This window comes from Telopea speciosissima, chromosome 4, assembly GCF_018873765.1.
Source record: "Telopea speciosissima isolate NSW1024214 ecotype Mountain lineage chromosome 4, Tspe_v1, whole genome shotgun sequence".
Lineage (NCBI taxonomy): Eukaryota > Viridiplantae > Streptophyta > Magnoliopsida > Proteales > Proteaceae > Telopea > Telopea speciosissima.
The window spans coordinates 55429848-55457525 of record NC_057919.1 but is presented as its reverse complement, the minus strand read 5'-3'; the positions used below and the strand labels follow the sequence as shown (position 1 = coordinate 55457525).

Genomic DNA, 27678 nt, shown 5'->3' with positions numbered 1-27678 from the left:
TCCGGAACTAGACCAATAACTTATCAATAGAACCAGCCCCAGACCAATAAGCTATGGGGCGGGATGGTTTCGATCCCTTGACCCGAATCCTGGTTCTAGTCCAAAATTGACACCGTTGCCCATGAGTATCTTATTTTTTTTATGTTTTGGGATGAATATCTAGAACAATGGGGAGAGTATTATAAACTTCGGATCCTAAGAGGCAAAATAATAATGACCTTAGATGGGTGATTGAACCCCACTATATGGGCGGATGAAAATTTTCTCCACCAAAAAAATGTTATCTGTGTAATGTTTATCTTAGATCATCTTGAGAAAATTAGTACATTAATAGCACTGGATACTGATAGTATGATATAGAATGTATGTCCAATTATGTTTGGTTGGCAAGAAATGGATAGAAAAGAAGAAAAAAAAATTTTCATTTTTTAAAGGGAAAATTACTTGTACACCCCAAGTACTTTGGGTCAATTGCTTGATAACCCCAACTTTTCAACCTATTATTTGAACACCCCTTGCTTCTTACTATTTCTTACAAATAGCTCCTATCCGTTATTCAATCACCGCTTAGTGATGATGTCATAAGTTAGAAAAATCCTAAATGTCCAAACTACCCTTTAAGGATAGTGAAGGTGACCCTATTGCCCTTCTTCTTCTTCCTCTAGTTGGGTTGGGTGATTTAGGGCTTTTGAGGCTACATTCTCACATGAGGGTTAGGTTTTCTGATTCTCACTTCTTCTTCCTCTGCGACTCGTCCATCCTTGTCAAACCACACCTAAATTGAAAGTTCATTGAAATTCTGGTCCTCGCTTCCAACCTATCCCTCCACACCTTGCGGCGGGGTCGTCATGGGTCGAGTTCATCTGAGCCACCATGGGCTTCACCAAATTGAACGTAGGAGATGCCGGAGCTACAAAAGGTGGTGATGCTGCCATTTGGAAGTTGATCCATTTGTCGGAATCAACAGTAGAGGTATTAGATTCATCCCATTTGGATATAGTCGCAGGATGGAAATGGTGGCAGTGAATTGGGAAGAAACCAAAACAGAACACCCAAAAAGAGCAAAAGTCATTGGAAATTCCAATATCATTCATTTCATCTCCCAAAACAAGCTGCAAAATAGGGATTTTGTTTCAAAGTGACTTTCAGGAGCCAACATGTGCAAGATTTCCTGAAAATAATGAAGTTTGCTAGCGATTTCCAAGCACCAAAGTTGAACGACGAGAATAGGAAGAAATATTAAAAGGGGAAAGGAGATTTGGGGCCTGAGGTGGGTTTGGCGGTGGTCACTGGGAGTGCAAGGTAAGGGCAGCAAGGATGGCAGGGGCAGGGGCAGGGGTGGAGAGGAGGACGGCGGTGGGGGGTGGCGTGAAGTTCAGGGGGTAGGGGTGGGTGGGTGGGTTGCCGCAAGAGGTGTGGTTGCAGGAGAAAGAAGAAGTTCGGAATTTTAACTTCACTATTTTCAATTGAATAGATGACAAGGGTAAAATGGACTTTTCCAATCAACCACTAATAGCAGACTAACACTGTTAGGTTTCATTGGGCGTCAAGTAATTGTTTGAAAAGTTGGGTGTATCAAGCAATCAAGTGTCAACTCTTTTTTTTTATATTTTTTATGAGAAGAAACCTTATATTACTTAAAGCAAAATATGTATATCATTGGAATTTGGAATAGTACAACTCTTATTGACCTTAGATCTAGCCAAACCCAACACCGTTTTATATAAGGTTTTGTTACTACACCATTTAAAACTAACAGTAGAAAAGTTTGCATTTGCCTCATCTAAACTAAAGTAGTGTTTAAGTAAGTTCCAAGGTAAATACATTTTATCACTTGGATAAAATAAAGAACAAAGATCTTTGTTGTAGCACCACACTTCTTTGAGTTGGATATTAGCCTTCACAGCTTGTTTCCACCCTTGCAAGAGTCCGTCAAGTTTTGCCTCCTTCTCATTAGTGGTTATTAGTTTGCCTGCAGGTGTCAAACCCTCTTGGCCATCTATCAGAATTGAACAAGCCCAGCTGGTTGATCTTAAATCGGGGCCATAGATGCCTACACAAATTAAGCCAGGGAATTGCAACTAAGAGTTAGAATCTTGGTTCAATTCATGAGATGTGATAAACTATAAATACTCGGGGCCAATCCCGATCCGCCACGTGGTATGGCATGAAGAGAGGATGACTCAGACTCGGCTACATCAAGGCTCATCCGTTGAGCCCAAGAGGAAGAGACCTAGTAGGTCACTCCAGGACTAAGATCACTACACAGGTCGACTAGGGCGTCACCACCCAAATCTACATCATCTTGTAGGCAAGGGGATCTTATCCCAATGGAGATGCTCCTTACCCGTGCACGACTCTCAAGGATCTTATCTAACACTTAAGGATCACGCATGTCTATCTGTGAGGGAACACCTTCCATACCCAGACTCTACCTCCCAAGAGGAGGAGATCTACTACGTGATGGACTCTATTACCAAGGAAGCCTATCACCAACTACCTGGACTCTCCACACCACCATTATCAACTATAAATACCCAAGTATTCTACCCCATTGATCCATCTTGAATTTCAGTAATTCATCTGTTGCTGAGAGAGATTTACTTAGGCATCGAAGAGTCCTAGGCCAGAACCACGCCGGTTCTCCTTTGCCCCCTGACGTCCTTTTACAGGTTGCAGCATCCGAAGGACCAATCGACGATTTCTTGACGCAACAAGATGAGCGTATGCATGGTGAGGATGCATGTATAGTATGAGATGGGGGTTGAATGCGTAACTCATCAAGCCATCGAAAGTTAGGTCTATCAACCAAAGTATCAAACATAACCAAATGATCCCAATATACTTTGTGCCGCCCTACTATTTATCAGTTGCACGAAATAAATTCTCCCGCAGATCACATTGCAAAGTGTCTATGTATCGTAGCTCATTTCTGTTCCGTCATTCCCAGTTTCCATGTGAGTATAATTCCCGGCAAGAAACCCAACGGTTTTCTCTTCCGAATTTAAAATCTCACCTTGCTTCTCTATCTTCGCAAGTCTATCCTCTTAAGAACCAAGAAACCTCCTCTATTCTTCAGTATTCTTCTATATCAAATTTTGATTGACAAGGCCAGGCCGCCAGACCATAGGAGAGAGATTAGCTCCAATGGTAGAGAAGAAAGAACCCATAGGCCTCAACAGAGACACGCTAAAGACTTACCTTCTTGCTGTCCATCTTCCAAACCTGATAAACCCTCAAAGATCAAACTCGAAGATCGACGTCACCTCTGCAAGTTCTCATCCAAAGATGATGCCGGTGCTGACGAACCCTCCAAACCTACCTTCACCGGAATCACCGATTTCGATTCTCTACCTTCAAAATCTAACATCACTGCGAGTGTCGGAAAGCCTTTAGAACCTTCCTTCACTGGAATCCATAATTTTGAATCTCCACCTGCAAAGATTAAAGTTGTTGGAGGAGGTAATGAAATTATAGACATTCTCAATGAATTGAGCTCAAGACTCGAATACATGTTGATTGAGAAGAAATGAGACACTAAAGCTGCTGAATCAGCTGGGAATATGTTGATTTTGGGTACAAATGAAGTGCAGAAGCGGAATGATGAGAATGCCGATGTTGCGGAGTATGAGAATGCTTCTTCTTCATCTTTCTCTATCGAATCTTGCAAGTCCGATAACTCATTGGGCGCTGCTCAGGAGTCTAGTGTAGGTGATAACGTTGAGATGGTTGTGGAGGAACATGAGGACTTTTGGGATGCAGAGAGTGAGTCGGAGGGTAACAGTTTCAATATTAACTGAAGGGATACGGGTAAGGGAGAATTGAAATTTGATACCAGTAGAGTTGATGACAATGTAGTATCCCTAGCGAATTATGCTGTTTCAGATAGTAGTCATGGTGGTTGCGTGATTTTAAGCAGCGGTAAATCGGGTGAACGAGTAAAGCCACGAACTGGTGGTGTTGAGGAGAAAGTTTGTACTGCTCCTTCTGTTGATACATCGGATGATGGTGGTAGTGATTTTGTTTCTGAGGATGAATTTACTATTAATTTGAATGGTGCAAAGTCGACATACATGTTACCTGGTATCAAGGGTACACCCGTCTTTCTCTCATGAAGATTATACTTGGCACTCAAGTCTCAGATGTGATATAGAATCTCTCCAAGAATGGCAAGCTGGAATTGATATCACATGTGACATAGAATGCAATCTCAGGGAATATTTCTCTCTATAGTTTCCATATTTTATGTGACGTACTTTCTATATTTTATGTGATCTATTACCATGTAATTGTACCATTATATGTACTCCCTTTGAGAGGAGATAATTAATCAATGAAATCAATCTTCACTATCTAACATGGTAATCAGAGCCTAACTCCAACGAGACTTCTTCTTTCCTGGTTCTCCTTTTTTTTATTTTTTATTCCATCATGACTAAAGGACAGCTCTCTTCCACGGTGGTTGGGGCTATCACCTCTTCTTCTGAGATGCCCAATCTTCCAACCTTCCCCAATGCACACCATTATATCTCAATAAAACTCACCTCTAAAAACTTTCTCTACTGGCAAACTCAAGTGGAGTCGTTCTTGATGGCCTAGGACTTTTTGGCCATGTCGATGGCAGTTCTCTCTGTCCAGCCGAGCCAATAGCTGCACTTCAATGGCATCGGTAGGACTCTATGATCCAAAGTCTTCTCCTTGCATCCCTCTCTGAAGAGGTATTTTCATTGGTGCTTGGCTTAAGCACTAGCGGTGAGATTTGGACCACTCTTTGCACCTCCTTCTCAGCACCTTCGAAAAGCTACATCATGTCCCTCTCAATGGCACTTCAGGACCTCAAACAAAAGCCGGATGAAACTATTTCACAATTTATGCAGCGGGCCAAAGCCATAGCTGCCGAGCTTGCTGCCTCGGGCCATCCTTTGCGCCCCACCTAGTTCAACTTGCACATCTTTCGTGGTCTAAAAGCTGAGTTTCGACCAATGGTTTCCTCTCTTCTCACTCGGACAGACCCTATTGAGTACGATGACTTGCATGCCATGCTTCTCAATCATGAGTTTCTCAATGGCTTGTTTCTGAGTGAGCTATCTATCACTGAGACTCCAGCCTCTACGCCAGCCTTACCTTCTGCTAACACTGTTCAACGTAATGCTTCATCTACAGATTCTCTCTCGGCTCAGACCAACCGCGGTGGAAGGGGTGGCCGTGGTGGCCAATCTTATGGCCGTTTCTGGTGTTTAATATGTTGCCGCACTAATCACAGCACAGATCGATGCTTTTATCGCCAGCAGCCCTATGCTAACCAACAGCCTTCCCCATCATCTTCTCCATACCCTGTGGCCAATTGCACCTATCCCACCACCGTCCCTCCTTACCCCTCCAACCCGCCATTGCTACCCACTCCACCTGCCTATCATTCTCTACCTTGGTACCCAGATTCGGGTGCTACACATCACGTTGCCCCTGACCTTTATGGCTTTTCACAGTATGATGAGTATCATGGTAATGATCAGCTTCATGTTGGTAATGGTAAGGGATTGCATATTTCTCAACTTGGTCATTCATTACTTCCTACTCAGTCTAGTTGTTCTTTGCATCTGCACAATATTCTCCATGTTCCTGATATTAGTAAACGGTTACTTTCTGTTCATAAATTCGCAAAGGATAATAATGTGTATTTTGAGTTTCACCCCTCTTATTTTCTTGTGAAGGATTAGGTCACCAAGTCAATTTTGCTGTCTGGACTGAGTAAGGGTGGTCTGTATGAGCTTTCTGTGTCACCATCACCTTTTGCGCATTCTGCTGTCTTCACTTCACTTGATCTCTGGCATTGTCGTATGGGTCATCCCCATGAACGTCTTCTTCGCTCTATGCTTCGCTCCAATAATTTGCATTTTTCACCTACTCGTTTGTCATCATTATGTAGTGCTTGTTAGTTGGGTAAAGCTAGTAGATTAACTTTGCCTGTTACTGGCAATCGTAGTTTATTTCCTTTAGATCTTGTTTTCAGTAATGTCTGGGGTCCATCCCCGTCTTCTTCATGTAATGGACACAGATATTATATTATTTTTGTTGATGATCATTCAAAATATATTTGGTTCTATCCTCTTGTGCAAAAATTTGATGCGTTCACTGTTTTCATTCAATTCAAATCTATGGTTGAACGTCTCTTTGAGCAAAAAATAAAGTTTGTTTAGACAGGCTGGGGTGGGGAGTTTTGTACCCTTCCATCTTTTTTTAAGCAATTGGGGATTGTTTAGCAGTTGTCTGCTCCCTATACCGATGAGCATTAGGGTAGTGTTGAGCGTCGTCATAGACATATTGTCGAGACGGGTCTCATACTTCTTATGCAAAGTGGGGTTCCACAGATTTACTGGCATTTTGCATTTGAAACAGCTGTCTTTCTCATTAATCGGATGCCGTCCTCTGTTACTAATGAAATATCTCCATATCAACTTGTTTTTCACAAGGCACCCGATTATGAATTCTTACGTGTTTTTGGTTGTCGTTGTTTTCCCTACCTTCGTCCTTACAATAATCATAAGATGGATTTTCAGTCTGCAGCTTGTGTGTTTTTAGGATATAGCACTTCTCATTATGCTTATCAGTGTTTCAACCCATCTACGGGTAAATTCATTATTGCTCGGCATATTAGGTTCGATGAAAATATTTTCCCTTTTTCAGAGTCAGTGCTTGGTGCACCCCATGCGGTTTCTTCTCCTTCACAGCCGTGAGGTGTTGCACCAGTTCGTCTTCCTCCTATTGGTGCGCCCTTACCAAATCCAATACCACCTTCTCCTTTACATACACCACAGCCTCAATCACCACCTAGCAGCCGAGCCAGCCCAAATATACCATCATTGCCACCCTCCCCCCAACCGAGCCCAACACCACCAACACCACCGCCTTCCCCCCCAGCCAAGTACCATCCCCTTCAGGATATCTATGCTTCCACTTTGCCCATTACACATCGATCTAGTACTTATGCTGTGACTAATGCTTCTGAAAATATTGTTGAGCCTACATGTTTTACGCAGGCATCAAAAAGTGCAGAGTGGCGAGCAACAATGACTGAGGAGTTTAATGCATTGTTGCGGAATGGTACATGGCGTTTGGTATCCCCTGCACCTAACCAGAATTTAATAGGTTGCAAGTGGGTCTTTCGAATTAAGAGGAAGGCTGATGGAAGTTTGGAGCAATACAAGGCCAGGCTGGTTGCGAAGGGGTTTCATCAGCAACAGGGGCTTGACTACGGGGAAACTTTCAGTCCTGTGGTTAAACCCACAACTATTCGTAGTGTGCTCTCTATAGCGGTGTCTCAAGTCTGGCAGGTTCGCCAATTGGATGTACACAACATGTTTCTTCATGGGCGGCTTGAGGAAGAGGTTTACATGACACAGCTGCCGGGTTTTGTGGATCCTAATCGGTCTCAGCATGTTTGTCGACTTTAGCGTTCTCTTTATGGCCTCAAATAGGCACCGCGGGTGTGGTATCAACGCCTAACAACATTTTTGATGCATCTTGGTTTTGTGGGGTCCAAGACGGATACTTCTCTTATGATTCGTCGCCAAGGCAGCTAGGTTTGCTACATTTTGATTTATGTAGATGATATTTTAATCACATGCAATGATCAGCCTGTAGTTCAATCTCTTCTACACCAGCTTTCGAAGGAGTTCTCAATCAAGGATTTGGGCCCATTGCACTTTTTCTTAGGCATTGAAGTGAAACCTCATTCCAGAGGCTTGTTGTTATGCCAGACACGCTATATTTCAGATCTGCTACATCGGGCTGGTATGGACAATTGCAAGCCTGTGTCCACGCCAATGTCCACTACCAAGCCTGCATCTGACTCAGGGGGTAAAGCAATGCCAAATCCCACAGACTACAGGTCAATCACTGGGGCCCTACAGTATGTGATCCTTACACATCCTGATGTGTCTTTTTCTGTGAATAGGGCGTGTCAATATATGCACTCCCCCACGATTGAGCATTGGCAGTTAGTTAAGCGCATATTGCACTATCTCAAGGAGACCAAGACCCATGGTTTGCTTTTTGAAAAGTCCTCCTCCCACACCCTTCAGGCGTTCTCGGATGCGGACTGGGCCGGGGACAGTACTGATCGCAAGTCTACTGGCGGATTTGCTATTTTTCTCGGGAAAAATTTGATCTCTTAGAATTCTAGAAAGCAGCGCACTGTGGCGCGGTCATCTACTGAGGCGGAATGCAAGTCCCTGGCTGATGCGGCAGCCGAGCTTATTTGGCTGGAGTCCCTATTCTGCGAGTTGGGGTTCCCCTTGGACGGACCACCTATCCTCTGGTGTGACAACCTAGGGGCTACATATCTCTTGGCAAACCCGGTATTCCATGCTCGCATGAAGCATGTCGAGATCGACTTCCACTTCGTGCGGGACCGGGTTGCCAAACGCCAGCTTCAGGTGCAGTTTATTTCTACCAAGGACCAGCTAGCTGATACACTCACAAAACCGTTGGGCATGACTTGGTTCCAGTTCATCCGTGACAAGCTGAAGATTCGCGTCTCGGAATCTCCACCTTGAGGGGGTGTATCAAGGGTACACCCGTCTTTCTCTCATGAAGATTATACTTGGCACTCAAGTCTCACATGTGATATAGAATCTCTCCAAGAATGGCAGGCTGGAATTGATATCACATGTGATATAGAATGCAATCTCAGGGAATATTTCTCTCTATAGTTTTCATATTTTATGTGATGTACTTTCTATATTTTATGTGATCTATTACCATGTAATTGTATCATTATATATACTCCCTTTGAGAGGAGAAAATTAGTGAATGAAATCAATCTTCACTATCTAACACCTGGGAAAATTGCAAAGATGTTGTATCCACACCAGCGGGATGGCTTGAAATGGTTGTGGTCTCTTCATTGTTGTTGGAATTTTTCAAAATATTGATGTGGACTTTTAGTCCCACATCGGCTATGAAAGGAAAGCTCATTGGGTTTATATGTGTTAGTAGTAAGTAGTTATTATTATCACATGTAATGCTAAAAGAGATTGTACGGTGCACTTGCGAGCGATGACGGTAACCGTCCGAGCGTGTATGCGTGCGTGCGTGCGTGAGGCGCAATGTGGCGCTTTGATGGCGCACTTTGCACCGCGTCGCGTCGCATCGTCGCAGTATGTCGCCTTCATCTTTTCGGGATCGGCGTTTCCGATCAAAGGGTGCTTAGGATCGATCCGACCGTTGGATCGGTGGCGATCAAAGAGGAGTGCAACCCTTGGTTTAACATTGACCCCAAGAGTTGCAGCCACACGAACAGCCAAGGGAGCCCAGCCCAATAGTCATGACACAGTCGGTCAAGCCATATGAGCCAATGGGTGTGACCCATCCGAACAGGCCTTGTGGGCCTATAAATGGGCCACGAATTCTCTCGATCCAAATATCAAAAAAATCTCTGATAGCTTCACGGTGTTCTGTCCCTGCAACCAAGATTGATCACTTTGATTTATCTTGGGAGGCGGTTTGCTGCAACCCTTTGCGGGATTAGGAGGGTGCAAATCTTGTGTCTTAAGGACAGAACGATTTCGTTCGACTCAGGCCTTCTTTCTGTCCTCTCCTTTTTGTTCAGATTTCTAACAATTGTCATGGTAGCGGAGGAATTTTAGGGGATGACATGGGTTTGGGGAAGACAATGCAGGTAAAATGTGGATACTTTTCTCCAGGATTAAGTGTTGCTGAGGAATTTTGAGTTTGTTTGGCCTTTAAAGTTCAATTATAGTCTATCCCCCACATTCTAAATGCTTGGATATATGCTGAAAGTATTATTTGAGTGCTTCACAACATAAAGACAGAAAAAGCTTGCAGTAACACAAGAAAGCCTGATAAAAATCCACATAATTGGTTAAGTTTTTATTTTGCTCACCATAATAAGTTAAATCCATTTTCTTTGATTAACTTGCTGAGCAAATTAATTTGAGTTCAAAAGAAAAAGGAATTCTCAAGTGACAAGTCTGCCAAAATATGGATGTGCACTTCGTAGACCCAATCAGTCTTTCTAATTTGTATTATTTAGTTAGATTACAATATGCTTGTCTACTCCCAATAGTGAAAAAAATTTGAAACTATATAATTCTGAAAATTATCACCATATTATGCTTTTCTTAACATGTCTAAAAGAAAAGAAATGGCAACTATGTTTTATAAGACCTCTCAAAGACTTTCGTTGTTCTGATGTGTTTCATCAACCACCTGATATTGGGCATTGGTGCATATCCAATTTTTCATTTTGGAGGGGGGGGGAATGATATATCATTCTAATATTGTATCAGAATAATGTTCATCAGGCTAATTCAAAGTCGATTCTCTGTGATATTGAGAGAAAATGTCACTGGTAGAGTACCATAACAAACATTTATCATACCGTATAATCAATTCCTCCTCGGCTGGGCAAGCTTGCTTAATCTCTTTAGATTTTGTACTGATGCAAACCTGGCATTTGTCAGGTATAACATCCCCTTTGCAACGGAAGAGGCCATAAATTGCATATGGGTTGCCCTAGCAATAGGGGTGGGGTAGGGAAAATTATCTTCTCCAGTTTCTTGCCCGGCCTAATTCCCCAGTTCCTCTAATAGGGTGGTGGTGCACCTCACTCTGGCATAGTATTTGGGTAGGGGTAGGGTGGTCCTTCCAGCTCCCCCTTGTTAGAGGAATTGGGTAACTGGGCCGGGCAGGGAACTAGAGGGGATAAAGATCCGTGAAGTTAGATGGGGTTGCAAGAGGAGGAAGAGACGAAAGAAGAAAGAAGAAAATAAAGAAGGGTATTGAATGAATTAGCCCTTTAATTATCCCCTCCAATTCGTGGGCACCTCCAATTCCTCTAATAAGAGAGAGTGGACCCCACATTGGGCAATGTTTTGATAGGGTGATCATTTTAGCCCCCTTGTGAGGAATTGGAGGAATCGTTATCCCCTTTAATTCGCTGCCCCTTTCAATTCCTCTAATTCCTCACATGGGGGGGGGGGAGATGACCACCCTACCCCCTGCCTGAAAACACTGTCCAAGATAGGGTCCATTCCCCCCTATCAAAGGTATTGGAGGGATTAAAATCCTCTACAATGCATAATCCGGCGGAGCACTGACGGAGCGCCCTTCACTGATCGACACCTGGAAAAAAAAAATCTAACGGTTCTAATTGTTTTCTCAACTCTCACCCCATATTAAGACCCATTTTGAAGAATACCCGCCTCCGGTTGGAGGAATATCCACCCCAGCTGAAAAGAAATGGGTACCAACACGTTGCCTAAAATCAGGATTTAAAATGGAAAAAAGATTTCCCTCCCTCTTTCCTCTCTCTCTCTCTGTAAGAGTCCCGATTCGGTTATTTCCTCTCTCGACACGTAGTAGAACCTCGCTCTCCGAGAAGCTCACGAACCTCACTATCAATACAATTGGTGGGACTCGCAACAAGGTAATTTCTACTTCTTCTTTTTCTTGCAAATAGGAGTTTATTCTCTTTAGTCCTTGACACATCTACAAAGGGTTAATGCTTCTACAAAGATTTTTCTCCCTCTTTCCTCTCTCTCTATCAAAAAATCCCAGGCATTCGGTTTTTTCCTCTCTCTCTCGACTCATAACATCCAGTGGTGTTTATTATATGTTTCCCAACCGAAAAAACAGAGTTTGGTGGATAGTGGACACTCCATAAGAATTAATTCAAAGAGTATCTATGAAGAGAAAGCTCCTCGATTTGTTCCATTATTTTTCTCTCTGTTATAAGCTGATTTCATTCATTAATACCGAAAAAATATAACAAAGTGCTATTACATGTAAATAGTTTATTTTTTTCCTGGATATGAACCTGGCCATGTTGGTGTTCCCGGCTCCCGTTGATTGATTTCAAGAAGCGATCGAGAGACGATAAGCCACCACATTTTCTCCCCTTGAAACGTTTTTTACTATTACAAATTCAGAAAGATAGGCCTCCATTGCAAATTCAAAAAGACAATAAATTACCATCAGTGAAAGCCAAACACGCATTGATGCCTTGGAACCCCATTACCTTTTTATCAAACCGATAGATTTACTAATAAGATCTTGAGAATTTAGGCTTTTGATTCTCTGCATCAGATCACAAATCATTTCTTGCACAGAGAAGAGAAGAGAAGACTATAGAGAAAGAGAATAAACATACAATAGCAACGATGAACAAGTAAGATTTTGAGGTTAAAACATGAAACTTCAAACTGGTGTAGGTGACTTACTACGTGTAGGGACTAGAGGGGTTACTAGGGATGGTAGGTTAGGTTGTGTGGGGGAAGGAAGCAGAAGAGGGAATTTGAGTTTCTTGATTCTTACATAACCACCCACTCTTGTCAGTGACGCCGCCGTTGCCGCCGTGAACTGAAGGGAACCATTTTAGAGTTTTTTCCTCTCCATTGTATTTGTCATGTATATTTGGTTTGTTTTGTTGTATGAGTTGGGTTGGGTTTTTTTTTTTTTTTAAATCTATGGTTTAGCTGCATAGTATTATCCTTTTCTTTCCTTTGCTGAAATTCTGAATTCATTGAAATTTTTATCATATAGCGTGCAGCCATTTAGCTTCTCTGTTATGTTGTCCTTACTTTCATCCCCTCCCCCTCCCCTTCCCCCTCTTAAAATACATTACTTTTGATATATCTTTTGTCTCATCCCCCAAAACAATATCTAAATTGTTTTTTTCATGTGTGTTATTTGTGGAATTCAGATACTGTGGTTAGTTTGAATATAGAATCATGGAAAAAACAACAAGAAGTCCCGAGGTTGAGTTAGGTGAAGATGTTGAGTGTAAGCCTCAAATCGGTATGTTGTTTAATACAGAACAAGAGGCTTATGATTTTTACAACAAATATGGAGGAAGTGTTGGTTTTAGTATAAGGAGAGATTTTGCAAATAAGAGCGGAAAGACAAGACAACCATAACTTCACGGAGATTTGTATGTTACAAATCGGTGTCGCACAAAGATAAGAGGGACATTGACACAAGTAAGCCACGAGTGAGATAAGAACAATGTGCCCGGCGGATGTCCATATATTTGTTAGAGAATGGGAAATACAAGTGTCGTGACTTTATAGAAGAACATAATCACATTCTTCATCTTCCAAATACTACTCATATGATGCGTTCACAGAGAAAAATTTTAGACATACATACATATGAAATTGATTTGGCGGACGATTGGGATTAAACCTAAGTCCATGTTTGAGTATATGGGTAGGCATGCGGTGGGAGGGAGAACCTTGGCTACACTAGTCAAGATCATAAGAACTATCTCCGAACTAAAAGACAACGTTCACTAGCCTATGGTGAGCCAGGGAGTTTGTTGAGGTATTTTGAAAACCAAAGTAGTATCAATCATTCATTTACATACTCAATGCAATTGGACAATGATGAACAGATAACTAATATTTTTGGGCTGATCCGAAGATGAGAATTGATTATGCACAATTTGGCGATGTTGTTAGTTTCGACACCACATTTTGCACAAACAAAGAGTATAGGTCATTTGGGATATTTGTTGGGTTTAATCATCATAGAGGAGCCATTATATTTGGGGCTGCACTTTTATATGATGAGACAATTTGAATCTTTCAAGTGGTTATTTGAGGCATTTGCGGAAGCACATGGGCGTAAGAAGCCTATCACCATCTTCACGGATCAAGATGTGCTATGGCAAAGGCATTAACCGAGGTGTGGCCTGAGACATGGCATGGGCTGTACTTGGCACATAATGCAAAATGGCATTAAGCATCTCGGTAACTTGATGAAGGATGGCTCGCACTTTCTTGGAGATTTGAAAAAATGTATATTTCAATATGATGAGGAAATACAGCTTTGAGGATGAATGGCAAAAATTGCTTAAGAATTATGAAGTGGAGAATAATTCATGGTTGCAACGTATATATGGTTTAAAATATAAATGGGCAAAGTGCTATATGAAAAATACCTTCACATTAGGTATGGAGTACACAACTTAGTGAGAGTTTGAATAAGTGACATGAAGGATTATTTAAAATCCACTTTGGACATTGTGCAATTTTTAAGCATTTTGAACGGGTTGTGGATGCTAAGCGAGCCAACGAGTTAAAAGCTGAGTTTGATTCAAGAAACAAGCTTCCAAGGAGAGTGAACTTGGTGTCACCTGTCATAAAACAAGCTGCGGAAGTCTATACTCCTTTGACTTTTGAACTCTTTCAAGAGCAGATGGATTGGGTTAGTGCTTGCCTCATCAAAAACAAGAATGAAAGTAATCTCATGTCTGAATTTTTTGTTGGTCTTGTCGAATCAAAATGTGAGTACAAAGTATGTTGTAACCCATCTGAGCTTATGATTAATTGTAGTTGCAAGAAATATGAGACATTTGGGATTCTTTGTTGTCATTGTTTGAAAGTTTTGGATGTGCTAGATATCAAGTGTATACCTCTAGCTTATATTTTGAAGAGATGGACACGGGGAGCAAGAAGCTTGGTAGTGACAGACAATGAGGGAAAACAGGTTGAAGAAGATAGTAACTTAGATAGTTCACAACGATATAGGCGTATAATGCCTGAACTTGTTAAAATGGCATCACAAGCTTCAAATTCAGCTGAGGGTTATGCTTTGGTAATGCAGGTTACAAAAGAGTTACGTATACAACTTGATTGTATCACAGCATCTAATGGCCCACAAGTGGTTGTCCCTGATGAGGTCCCTATGTTTGCAGTAGGGCTGAAGAAGAAAGAAAAATGTCCAAGTGGTAGACGGAAGAAGAGTAGGATAGAAAAACAAGGAAAAAAAAAGAAAAGAAGCTGAGACAAGAAACACTCAAGTGTCACAAGAAATTCATTCAGCTCTGCGAACCAGGGTACATTTTCAATGTCGAATGTACAGATTACCTTCAACAGATGGATGACAATATTAGCTTCACTTCACTGTTAACGGTATTTCGTTTAATGATTCACATTTTCCTATTTTTTTAATGTACTGGATTAACTTTCAATGATTCAGACATTGATTTTAATATTTTTTTTTCATTCTTGTATTTGTGCAGGGAGGAACCTCTATGTATGATCTTTCCTTAGCTATATCATCTCAACCATCAACAAACCTAAACCTGCACAATTTCCAAGAACAAGATTAAACAGCTTATGGGTTCCTCTTAGATGTGGATAGATTATAGAGGATAATGGTGGGGTTGGGTTTTTTTGTCTATGGTTGAATTGCATAGTATTTTTCTTTTCTTTCCTTTGCTGAAATTCTGAAAATACATTACTCCTGTCCATCTTACACCCCCTCCCCCCTCTTAAAATACATTACTTTTGGTATATCTTTTGTCTCATCCACCAAAACAATATCTAAATTATTTTTACCTGTGTGTTATTTGTGGAATTCAGATACCATGGTTAGTTTTTTCATATGTTTTATTTTCTTTGTATCTCGCTCTCTCTTTTCGAACACGGTTAGAGTGGAATGCTCTTTCATCATAATGTAGAGGTATGTTTATTTATCGTATCTCGGTCTCTCTTTTTTGTTTGTATGTTCGGATCTAACATATTTTTTTACAGGTTGAGGCCTTAGCTCAAAATGGAAGAGCACCTAGGAATTATTTTCTAGGTTATGATGGTTCGAATCCATCGGTCTCAAGGATTGTAGCTTGTGAAGTTGGGTTTTGTTCAATCTTTCTTTAATTATGTCCTCTTTTTTTTCCCTTACTTTAGGTGGGGTGTATATGCTCTTAATTGTTGTTGTCTCTGTACTTGTTATGTCCTCAAATAGAGCTAATTGGAGGAAAGGATTCATGTAGCTGGCCCCATTTAGTTGGGATATTCTTGAAATGTTGTTGTTGTCGATTTTTTGGTGGTGGGACTTATTGAGTTGGAATTTGTTGCTTAGTTTGGAAGCATTTTATTTTTCACATTAGAGAAGCGTCTACGAGTTGTTGGACTGCTTTATTATTATTGCTATGCATTCGCACCGATTTTGAGTGATAGTTAATCTCAACAGTTGTAGGAAATCTATGAGTAGAGAAGATTCAAAAATTATAAATTTAATCTGAGATAGAACATAGATGGTAGGTCGCGCACAAGACAAAGAAAAGGACATACCTTCGCTAACCTTGGAATTTGATTGCATTTCTATATATGGGGTTGTGGAAAAAGTGAAGTAGCTAAGTGTTGACAGCTTTCAAAGTACTGGCATCACAGAGTGTTTAAACACATTTGCATGCTACTTTACATTTTTGAGATAAGATTTGATTTAAAGGACACTTTGTTAAGGGTAGTATTTCAGTTGTCTAAGTCAACTAATTTTTTTTTTTCTTTCTTATTTCTAACTTCCTAGTGGTTGGATGTTTCAAATATGTTTTTTTCCTTCTCCTCTGACTTGAAACAACTAAAATGTGGCATGTGAATAGGGTTTAAGCCCATGCCCATCTCTGCAAAATCAGGGATGTGTGTGTGTTTGTGTGTGTGTGAGAGAGAGAGAGAGAGAGAGAGAGTCATAAGTTTTCCAGATCTTTAACCACTGTCATCTATATAAAGAACACATGTCCGCTACCATTCCCATCTCTATGTGAATGAAGAATCCTCCCTCCCCAACATTGTACTCTTTTTTTCTCCCCCTCAGGGCAGCTTGCCATGTCCTTTTCTTTTCCTCATATGAAGAAAGGCTTCTCCCTTCCAAGAATGCGGTCGGTTTCTTCGTGTGATGGGTTTTGATTCTACTCCGCCCCCTTTTCTTTAGTCTCATTCTCTTGTTCTTGGGAAGCAAAATATATGTTCATGTGTGGAGGTGTTTGTGGCTGTATTTACATTCAAGCAAGGCATTTGAAATTTAATGTTCCACTTTTTCTCGAATATGTTTGCATGAATCTATTTTTGGGTATATTTATTAAGGGTCTTCTATTCTATATTTTAATTCAAATTTGAACCTCGGTGGCTGAATTTTCAGCCATGTTTTTCAATTGAGGTTCTAGACTCGATTTGGAACTTCTTCCAAGATTTTCTGTGCAAACTCCAAACCACAATGCTCGGATTAGCTAAAATCATGGGTGTGTGCTCGGTGTTGTTTGCGTGATGTAAATATCATTTGAATCTCCTTTAGTAGTAACTGATTCATTTATTTTCATTTTCCAGTTTGGCTGCACTTTGTTGTTGTTGTGTGTTGGAAATGTGGAAACTTATATGTTGGGAACAATGTATGAATCCCGATGGATTCGAACCATTGTACCCGTAATTCAGTGTGCTCTACCATTTTGAGCTAAGGATTCACCTCAAAAAAATACATGTTAAAACAATGCGATGAAGTAATTTAAACACATTTGCAAGGCATAACATTTGCTACTGCCTAAGTTCCCAAATCAATGAATTTGAAAGGAGACTAGCTCCTTCAGCTTCTTGTGTAGATAAGAAGACTAGTGATCCAAAGTTTCGAGTGAGAGACCAAAGAGGATATTGCATAGCCAACCCTCCGTTCCTAAAACTAGATTCATCTTCATTTGAAGAATCAAATGTGCTGATGTCCTTCCTCCTCAATTCCCATTCTTGTTGAAACTTCGCTTGTGACCCATTGTGGGAAGGCAAATTCTCATCAATCTTACACTTTTCTATCTTAAATTACTTGAAAAATGAACCAAAACCCGGATGTCCTGAAATACAAGTACACGATATATTCAACCTCCAGGAGACTCGACAGAGATAATTAGATCGCTTGAAAGAGGGAAACCAGTGGATCAAGAAAGTAGAATATGAACAGTTCCTTGAACACATTGTGATAGGAAAGGTGAACTATAAATTGCAATGGATTTTCTTCTTCCTACAAACTATATGTGAACATAAGAATTAGGCTAAAATTCAATCAATTCACAACCAATTTGTTCAAGCAAAAGAATCAATTTGAAGAGTCAAAACATTTGGAAGGAAAATTTTAGCCAGACAAAAATCAAGTTTTGCAATAACTATTTACAACATACAAAACCCCTCCCTCCTCCAGCGCCAATCCATCATCCCCAAAAAGGAAAAAAAAAAAAAAAAAAAAAAAACAAAGAACAAGAAGGGGAAAAAACTTACAGATTTCAATTTCTAAATCAGATAAAGAAGCTAATATATTAAGACTACCCCTCTTCAATATCAAAGACATAAAGGAGAAAAACTGATAAAACACAGTTTTCTACAAAGAAAGATTATCATAGAACACTAAAGAACTATACAAACAAAGAAACAAATACCATATAGGCTCATATTAATTCTTATGGAGTGTCCACATACTAAACTCTGTTTTTTCGGTTGGGAAACATATAATAAACATCATTGGGTGTTATGAGTCGAGAGAGAGAGAAAAGAGGGAGGGAAATCTTTGTAGAAGCATTCACCCTTTGTAGATGAGAATAAACTCCTATTTGCAGCAAAAAGAAGAAGTAGAGATTACCTTGTTGCAGAGTCCCACCAACTGTATTGATAGTGAGGTTCAGCGAGCTTCTCTGGAGAGCGAGGTTCTGTACTTCGTGTCGAGAGAGGAAATAACCGAATGCGACTCTACAGAGAGAGAGAGAGAGAAAGAGGGAGGGAAATCTTTTTTTCCATTTTAAATCCTGATTTTAGGCAACGTGTTGGTACCCATTTCTTTTCAGCTGGGGCGGGTATTCCTCCAACCGGGGGCGCGTATTCTTCAAACTGGGTCTTAATATGGGGTGAGAGTTGAGAAAACAATTAGCACCGTTAGATTTTTTTTTTTCCAGGTGTCGATCAGTGAAGGGCGCTCCGCCAGTGCTCCGCTAGATTATGCATTGTAGAGGATTTTAATCCATTGGAGGTGCTCATGAATTGGAGGTGATAATTATTCGGAATTGAAGGGGGGCAGAGAATTGGAATTTGAAGGGGATAACAATTCTTATTAGCGTCACCACTTAACGGAAACACACTACCGGTGTAATTTTTGAAATGCAGGAAATATAGTGTAATTAGAGCATAGTTCAGGGGAAGATGTGTAACTTTCCCTAATTCTGATACACGAAGGCAACACTAGGTCAATAGTGTGTACTCTTTCGATCTCGAAGCGTAACAGACGTTAGTGATGACAGTCATGACACTCGACCTAGGGTTTTTCCTTCTCAGCTCGTCTCTGGTTCAATCTTGAACTTTGTATCTACCGACCACATTCGCCGAGAATCAAGCTTCTACAACCCTCAATACATTACTGGCTGGGTAAGGGGACGTACTTGATTTTGTTCTCCTGCACCCTTTCTGTGATTCATGGTTTGAGATCTCTAGTATCATCCTTTTTTTTTTTGTTTTCTTTCTTTTTTTGGTAGATTTGTTGGATTAGTTAACCGCATTGTTCTTTAGACGATAGATGAATTCCACAAACCGGTCTGTTGCTTAGCTAGCTACATTTCTGGAAAACTTTTCTTATTTACTCTTGTCATGCAGTTTGAAACTAACAATCTCTCGCTATTTCGTTGTTTCTTTTCCGTTTGTTTTTTCCATCTGGGTTTTTTTGTTTTGGTAAGATTTCATCTGGGTTTAATTTGGATTTTTGACAGGTTTGGTAATTTAAGCTCGGTTTTTTCAGTTGGAAGCTGAAGGGATCGACTGTTCTGTAAAGAATCGTACGATTTTTGTTTAGCTTCACAAACAGTATACGTTCTTGCATGTGCTAATATGACGCCCATGTGGGCTAAAAAAAGGAGGGGTGTGTCATGGAATGATTGTGATCTGTGTAAGTCTACGAGCTGGAAAAGAAGACGCTTTAACGTTTATGACAGTTCCAGTCCTTGTTCGAATGGTAAAGAAAATATCTTGGGTGATGCTAAAAGAGACTTAGTTCCTGACGCTGATTACTCACTATTCCTGAAACTTTTAAATGTGGATGATGAATCAGACGGTGAGGAGAAGAATGATATCGATCCTGATTACAAGAGATTTTTGGATCATTTGAAGGCAGATGAGAAATCATATATTTATGAGATGAAGAAAGAAGATGGGAAGTCCATCAGTATTAAGTATGAGATGTGGGATGAGTTGTTAAATGAGACAGAGACAGGGCGAATTCCAGCTCGCAATATTTCAAGCCTAATGCCAAATGAAGATTACCTTCCATTCTCTCCTGATAACAAGCATGATATGGAATCTTATCCAGTGGATGAAAGTTATGCAATATTCCTCAGTAAACTTAGACAAAATGAGGAATCTATGATTCTGGAATATGGTGATAATGTGGTGAGATATGATACTGATGAAGGTGGAACTGATTCAGAAGTAGAACCAGAATATTCTCCATATTGTGACCGAAGACAGAAGTTTCGCCGATCTCTATCTCCTGATTCTCTTGATTCATCTGTATGTAAATCGGTTTCATAGCCTAACTGATGCTCTGTTTTTGTCTCCATTTATGTTTTTCTGATCAATGTTGGTGTTTGCAAATTAATAGATGGATGAAGATGACTGTAGTTGCATTGAGAGTCTTGGTGATAGTAATTCTTCTCAGTATCGAGAGAGGCTTATGCGTTTACTTCGGATGCCCTATAGCGATGAGGAGTATAGAGAACTCAAACATTTAGCATGTACTACCAGGCGGTTGGAGAAAACAAGAGATCTGCGGGGTCGTTTGGTATCATACCAAACAGATGAGACTAGCTTTTCTTATTTCGATTACTATGATGGTGAGCAGGCATATCTTCTTATTCTTATCTGTTCTGTAGTATACTTTTTATTGGACAGGCTTCTGATGCTGCTGTAACGTATTTACTCTTCAAATGTATATCTGTATAGACTGTATTTTCTTTGACTGCTATGGCATGATCTTTTCTTGTGATCGAACAGGAACCTGGAAGTGAAAAATTTCTCTAACTGAGCACACCTAGTGGGGAATCTCTAGGTCAGCAACATGCTTTGCCATGTGAAGGGCTGATGTAGCTGTTGCAAACTATTAAAATAGATAGAACATCCTTGGCTGTGAGCGTAAACCTATTGAAACCCATTAACTGTGGAACCTATAGCACGATGATAACTGATAAGGTATCCTTCACTCCATCACTCTTCAAGCATATGAACAAATATAATCATGGTTGTCACAGCCATTAGGCGACACAAGGCGGAGGGGCCTGGGCATTGAGGGCGGATACCAAGAAGGTGCCTGATCGCCTAGAAGACATCTTTTTTTTGTTTAAGCGCACATCGGAAAGAGACTTAGATACAAATTCTTATTCCAATTGAAAAGCGTAATCGTAAAATTAATATTATTGTATTGTAATTGACTAAACAAAGCAAATTGAAATAGTATATTTATTGGAAGAGGTATGCCATAAGTGGCCAAAGGGGAATCTTAGGAAAAAGATCTTTTAGATCTCTTTCCTTTTTTTACAATTTCCTAATCCTAATATCGTAATCCTTTTTTGTCACTACTTCTAGATCGTATATACCATATTTGTATATATTATCAAAATACATTATTTTGAACCACGCGTGTTCTTCATGACCTCGAGACAATGGTAGCAGTAGTGTTGATGTTGTCGCCCATTCTGGTTTTTTTTAAAAAAAATAAAAAAATAAATTAGTATTTTATTGGACATGTTGATATTCATGTCTTCTTGAATTCAAGAGTTCGGAACCGAGAATGTTGGAACTGAATAAATTGGTAGTGTGGATCTATGATTTATCAACAAATAAATAAATGGGTAAATTGGTGAATTCGTTGTGTATTTTCATAAATCATAATTTGTGATCCTTCTAAAAGATTATTTTGTTTGACTTGATTGATATTTATTTCGAAGGGTCTTAAGAAATTTCATGTGTGACTTGAAATTTCGTGATCCCAAGTTCTAATAAGGCTTAGTTGAGTAGCGTTTTAAAGAATAATTTATTTTGCTGGCATTTATGATGTTGGTTGAGATAAGATATTTTCCTTGAATGATCAAAGATTTTTCTAGTATCCTGTTTGTTTAATATTTCTCAGGCTTCCTCAATTATCATGTATGGAAAAATTTCGTTGCTTGGCAAATACTACATATTGATGTTGGAACTTGCTACTAATACCATTTTGCGCACATTTTGTTGGTGGCACGGTGCTCCATTGAATTTTTAGGAATATCTGGTATCTGTGTTCCATTCCGCATGTTGGGTTAGGCACGTTAGGGCCTCCATCTTGAGTACTTATCATGCTTGAAGCTAGGGTTCATTCTTCCTGGGCAGAATGTTCCTTAACGGCCTTGGAGAGAGCCTTCTCTTCACGAATCACAATCACTTGTTTTGCAATGTGGCATGGATGATTTACCAAGTAGGACAATAGGGCTTGGAGAAATCAAGGAAATGGAGAGTGTGCACTATTGATCGGAGTACAATACACATGGATGAGCAATCATGCGAGATGCATGCTAATACATGGGGTTACATGGTTTAAAGTTGAGTATGAAATTTGACACGTGGTCTATCCATCGTCCTCTCTTTATCCAATGTTCAAAATTGCTACAGCATCCTGCCACATGGTGTTTCGCGGAGAGAAGCCTCTTTGAGCTGGACCGTGTAAATGCAAAATTGTCTTTCTATCTTACCTGTAATCCTTCTGTATTAAGCTGTTGAAGTTTCTGATCTGAGGAAGCAGAGTCAGAGTATTCAGAGGATTTGTACTCTATTGGGTGTCCCTGAAGGAAAATATGAGACATGTGACTGATTTATTGTGTATTAGGACACCCATCTAATAAGGAAGCACCTATTTCTTTGGCCATATCCAGATGTGACTCTGACTTGCATGTTCTCACTGCTTATGCTTACGTATTTTTCCTCTTGGAAAAGTTAAAGAAAGGGGTAATAGGGAGAGAGTGATGGAATGATGGAGGAAAAGATGGTTTCCTTGGAGAAAGAAAATGTATTATATGTAGTGGCATGAAAATTGAAACATAATTATAGTTGGACCCAGCTGTTTGTCTATAGGAAAAATGTAATTATTGTGTACATATGTAGGCATGTCTGCATGTTGCTTTATTTGGTTGTCTTGCCTGTCAATTTATATCTATTTCGGACACCAACTGACCTGTCAGCACATGTTCCTTCTGATAGAATGTCTCTCTTTTAACTAGTTTTAGAGGTTTTTGGAAGGGAAGGAATAAAAAATCTTTGAGAACAGGCATTGAGTATACCATGATGGAAATTCTCATCAATGATGCTATCTGGGAGCTAAATTACTTGGGACAAGGCTTAGAATTAAGTTGAATTTGTTATTTGTATTTACTCATCCTTATGTCTGTGGGTGTCAAAAGCTGGCCCACACCAGCATGCCTGATTAGTACCAACCGGTTAGTAAACTGCATGGTTCTGAGCCCAGACCAATTTAATCGTTCTTGGTGTGTGGCTGTAGCTCGACGGGCACCTGAACAGCTGTGGTAACTGACCGGTTAAAGTTCGTTTATAGCTCGATTAGCATGTTCAGCAAGTTTATGGCCTGTTTATAGCCTGTATATAGACCAATTATAACCTGATTAACATTAGCTTGGTTAATGGACTGGTGACCGACTGACCGAATATAAACTTGTACATGCCTAGTCTATGAGGCCTGATTAACTAAACTGACAGTAATGGTGCGGGGTCTTAAATTACTGGGGACCGACTAGGCCCGACCGAAACCGACCGGCCCCGACTGGTTTGACTCCTCTACTGTTATCTTAGGTGGCTGTAATGGAGCGAAAGCTATAATCTGACTGCACAGACCTTCCCACTCTCATTATCTTGGTTTAGTTGTATTTTTTATTGGATAAAATAACAGATGCTATTGATTGGGTTACTTTATATGTGACTTGCTTGTTATGGTATTTCTCATGTTTGTTTTTAGCCTCAACATGTACCCTCATGCATTCACCGTTCCATTAATGAATTGGCAGATGTCCTCGCTAAAGTAGCTGTTCATAATTCTGAGATGTTTAATGGGGCAGCTAGCACCTCTCTGGGTAAAACTTTTGTTGCTTGGTTTAGACACAAGGAAAGCTGATTAATGAAATGGCCAAGTAACGCATAATTAATCTGGAACCAGGGAAATCCAACTGGAGATTAGCTTGCGACAGAGTAGCAGGAAAAGGAACAATAACCAGATCAGGAGAAATTCCAATTACTTGATAAAGAGAAATCTGATTTGGCCAAAACTCTGGTTGAGTGGGCTAATTGTATGTATGATATAAAAATGCCAGTGAAATATGATTGAAATCTAATGGCTAAATTCACATTTATGGAGCAATCCTACTGGAGTAAGAAATTCAAGAACTACAGAAATGGTGTACTGCTAAGGTTTCAAAATCAGAATTCAGCTAAGAGTTTAAGTAGATGATTGAAACCAGAAAATCCTAGGCAGAAATCAGATTCATAAACTTAATTTGAAGTAGGATTTCAGAAATCGATGAAAAAACTGACTGAAAACATAATCTGATTTTAATACTTAATTAAGTTGATGGCAAATTGTAGTAGTTTTTACTCACAGATTAACTCAATAACCAGAAATAGAAATTGATACATGAAGAAGGAAAAGAATTAGAAGAAATTAGAGAAGAAAGTAGATTGGCTAGAAGACAATATTAGAGAGTAAGAGAAACAGAGAAGTGAGAGGAGAGATCACACATGATCTTAGAGGAGGGGCTAGAAGACAATATTAGAGAGTAAGAGAAACAGAGAAGAGAGAGGAAAGATCACACATGATCTTAGAGATGAATACATTTAGGAGGAGGGAGATAGTGATACAGATTCGATCAGAGCTGACAGATCTGATTGGACTGTGAGTAATGTGCCCACTAATGGAATGGATTAGATCTCGATCCGATGGCATGATGTACGCCAGATCTGATCTCAAAATGAATGGTCAGATTTAATAGAATAGCCACCAGATTTCAAGGATAATTTCCAGAAATAAAATAATGGAGATTAATGTGGCACAATTGAGAGGAGAGAGGAAAATGGATAAATGGGTGTTTACGGTTTTATGGAAGAGATAAAATAGGAAAGCAACCTAATATTTAGGAAATCGATGGGAGGAAGAGAGGTGCCTACGTGATAGAGGAAAAATAGGAAGCATTGATAAGTAGTGGAGAGAGGAAATAACCAAATTGTGAGAAGGAAGAGAAAATCTTTCTATAATAATAGGATTTGAAGTTAAACAAATCAATGGTAGAGAGAGAAGAAGAGAAGGGAGAAATAAAAGGAGAGAGAGAGAGAGAGAGAGTGATTGTAGAGGATGGGGAAGGGAGAGAGAAGAGAAGAATAATGGTGAGAGAGAAAATCCCTTACCAAACCAAGGGGAGAGAGAGAAAAGGAAGGAGAGAACAGGTGTGGACAGGAGAGAGAGCTTCAATCATTAGTGGCAACAACCAAGCCAAATCAATTCATTTCATTAATCCCAAATAGTGGAGAGAGGGTTGGTTACATTACTTATTTATAGAAACAAAATAAACAAAACTGAAATCTCCTAGATTGACTCAACTACATCGACTTTCCGAACTAGACAGTCAAGGACTCTAAATTCTAAACTAGAATACTAACAATTTAGGATAAGTTAAATCCTTATCCAACTATCACCAGTATGGGACACACTAATAAAATAATAATTTTCATGCACCACCTTAAATCCTTACTTTTTTGGGCTTTATTTTTCAGTTCATTACCAAATTAAATCCTAAAAACTAGCCCAACCCAAAACTATACTAAAACCTGGTCCAAATTTAAACCGAGCCTTCTTTAATCAGATCTGGAATACCAATCTTGTATGCACTGCTGAACAGCCCCAAAACTCTTAAAAGAAAACTCAATTTTTTAATCAAATTATCCTTCATTGATGGGTAGTTTACATATATAAATACCTTCTGAAACTCATAAAAGGAATCTTAATTACTCTCTTATGCTGAGTTGCCTGTCAACATAAAGTAATAAACTCGAAACAGAACTCGAAACAGATCTCGTAAAAGCTATTAAACATCCTAATCTAGCTCTAACACGTAACTAACTTAATGGGCTTATAAATTAGGCCTATTATAATGATACCCAAGAAAATAAGAGGCCCAACCTATAATATAATTACTCAAAGCTCAATTTCAGCCCATTGGACTGCCAACTGCTCCTTGTGGGCCTTATAAACTTAGTCATAGGCATCCATATGGGATTAATGTCTAATGCAATTGCATCACTGAGTTTTTAACAGTGAGCATAGGCAGGAGGAGCGCTAGTAGCAAGAGGTGCTGCTGATATTAGAACAAGAAAAAATGCCCAAGGTTCAGGTGGAGGAAATATCTTTGAAATCTACTTCCCTTGGGTTGCAACTCTTTATGGTGGGTCCAAAATGGTGCTGTTGGATTGACTTGCCCAGGCATAATTTGGCTTAGTTCTAATGTTTCCATTTCAGTTGACATTGTTATCCTCTCCTAGCATTGGTCATGAGTTGTGAGCTTATATCTATAACTTCCCGTGCCCAGAGAGCATTGTTTAGTGTTTTTATTTTATTTTATTTTAAAAGACCACATTATACTGGGAAATACTTCTTAGATACGGTATTTCTTTCTCTTTATACCATAGAGAAATCAATGTAGTAGGGAGTCTTGCTTCTCTTTGTAATGTTGTACAGAGAGTTCTCTCCTTACTTTGACCTATCTATTGATACCCTCCTTCGTGTGGATGAGGAAGCTATGGATATTGGTAATTTAGGATGGGGAAGGTTGTAGTGCAATGGAAAACATTACACCTTGTGGGAGCTCAGCTGGTAGTCAAATCTTTGTGCTCAAGTACTCAGGGAGCTTTACTGTCCTCTACTCAGCTGTAAAATTTCGGGCCAAATAGACTTCTATGTGGCAAAAACAAAATCAATGTAGGAGCTAAAGAGATTAGGTGTTGATATAGCGAAAGGTTGAAAACAAGGTCATATGGAGACCACCAAATTTGATACGTTGCTAATCCAGGATCCTGACCTATCTGTCTGCCGTCCATTGCACCAGGACCAGTGCAATGGGCCCATTGCACTACCTTTTATCCCATAGTATGTAATCTACAATTTTTTTTTATCTTCTATGATCTATGCTCCCTCCTTTCTCTACACCCTCTGGTTAAAGTTATTGTAATAATTGTAAGGTAAGGCTTCACTTGATCTTTTCAGTTCCAATTGGAAGAGCAGATTTCATTTCGGCAAAGAAAATAATGGTTTGGAGACTGCTATATCTAGGGGGGTTGGAGTAACTCCATTGTTGAAGGGGACTCGGCTTTGACAATTGGGTAGATGAAGCCCCCTATGGAGGTCCTTCGAAATATATTCATCTGAATTGGAAAGCTTCGTTTGTTCTGGCTCAAGGAAATTTCTTTCTTCTTATGGAGAAAGAGATTGACTAATTCAATTGGTGACACATTGGCTGGGGGTGGGGGGGTTCTCGGGAGTCCCTTATTTGGGAGAACTTCCATTGATGTAATGCAGCTCTTCTCTTCTTTTGTTTGTGTGTCTTGGCCTTCCTTCTTGTTGGGGATACTCGGGAGTCTCTTATTTGGGATAACTTCCATTGATGTAATGCAGCTCTTCTCTTCTTTTGTTTGTGTGTCTTGGCCTTCCTTCTTGTTGTGTACTACCTATTGAACCTTCTTTTTTTTTTTTCCCATAACAATGTTTGTTACTTATCAGCAAATAATAATGACAATTTTACGGAAATGTGGTAGAGAAATTAGCGTTAGACTTTGGCTT

General features: G+C 39.9%; 1 protein-coding gene across 1 annotated transcript in view; it reads left to right on the top strand.

The window, feature by feature from the left end:
• The first annotated feature begins 7270 nt into the window (after window positions 1-7270).
• LOC122660503 overlaps window positions 7271-27678 on the top strand; it is a 29038-nt gene continuing 8630 nt past the window's right edge. The window contains exons 1-3 of the mRNA XM_043855836.1: window positions 7271-7274; window positions 20080-20330; window positions 20422-20653. Coding sequence (XP_043711771.1) covers window positions 20115-20330; window positions 20422-20653 — 448 coding nt within the window. The 5' untranslated portion in view covers window positions 7271-7274; window positions 20080-20114. The remainder of the gene's footprint in view (window positions 7275-20079; window positions 20331-20421; window positions 20654-27678) is intronic.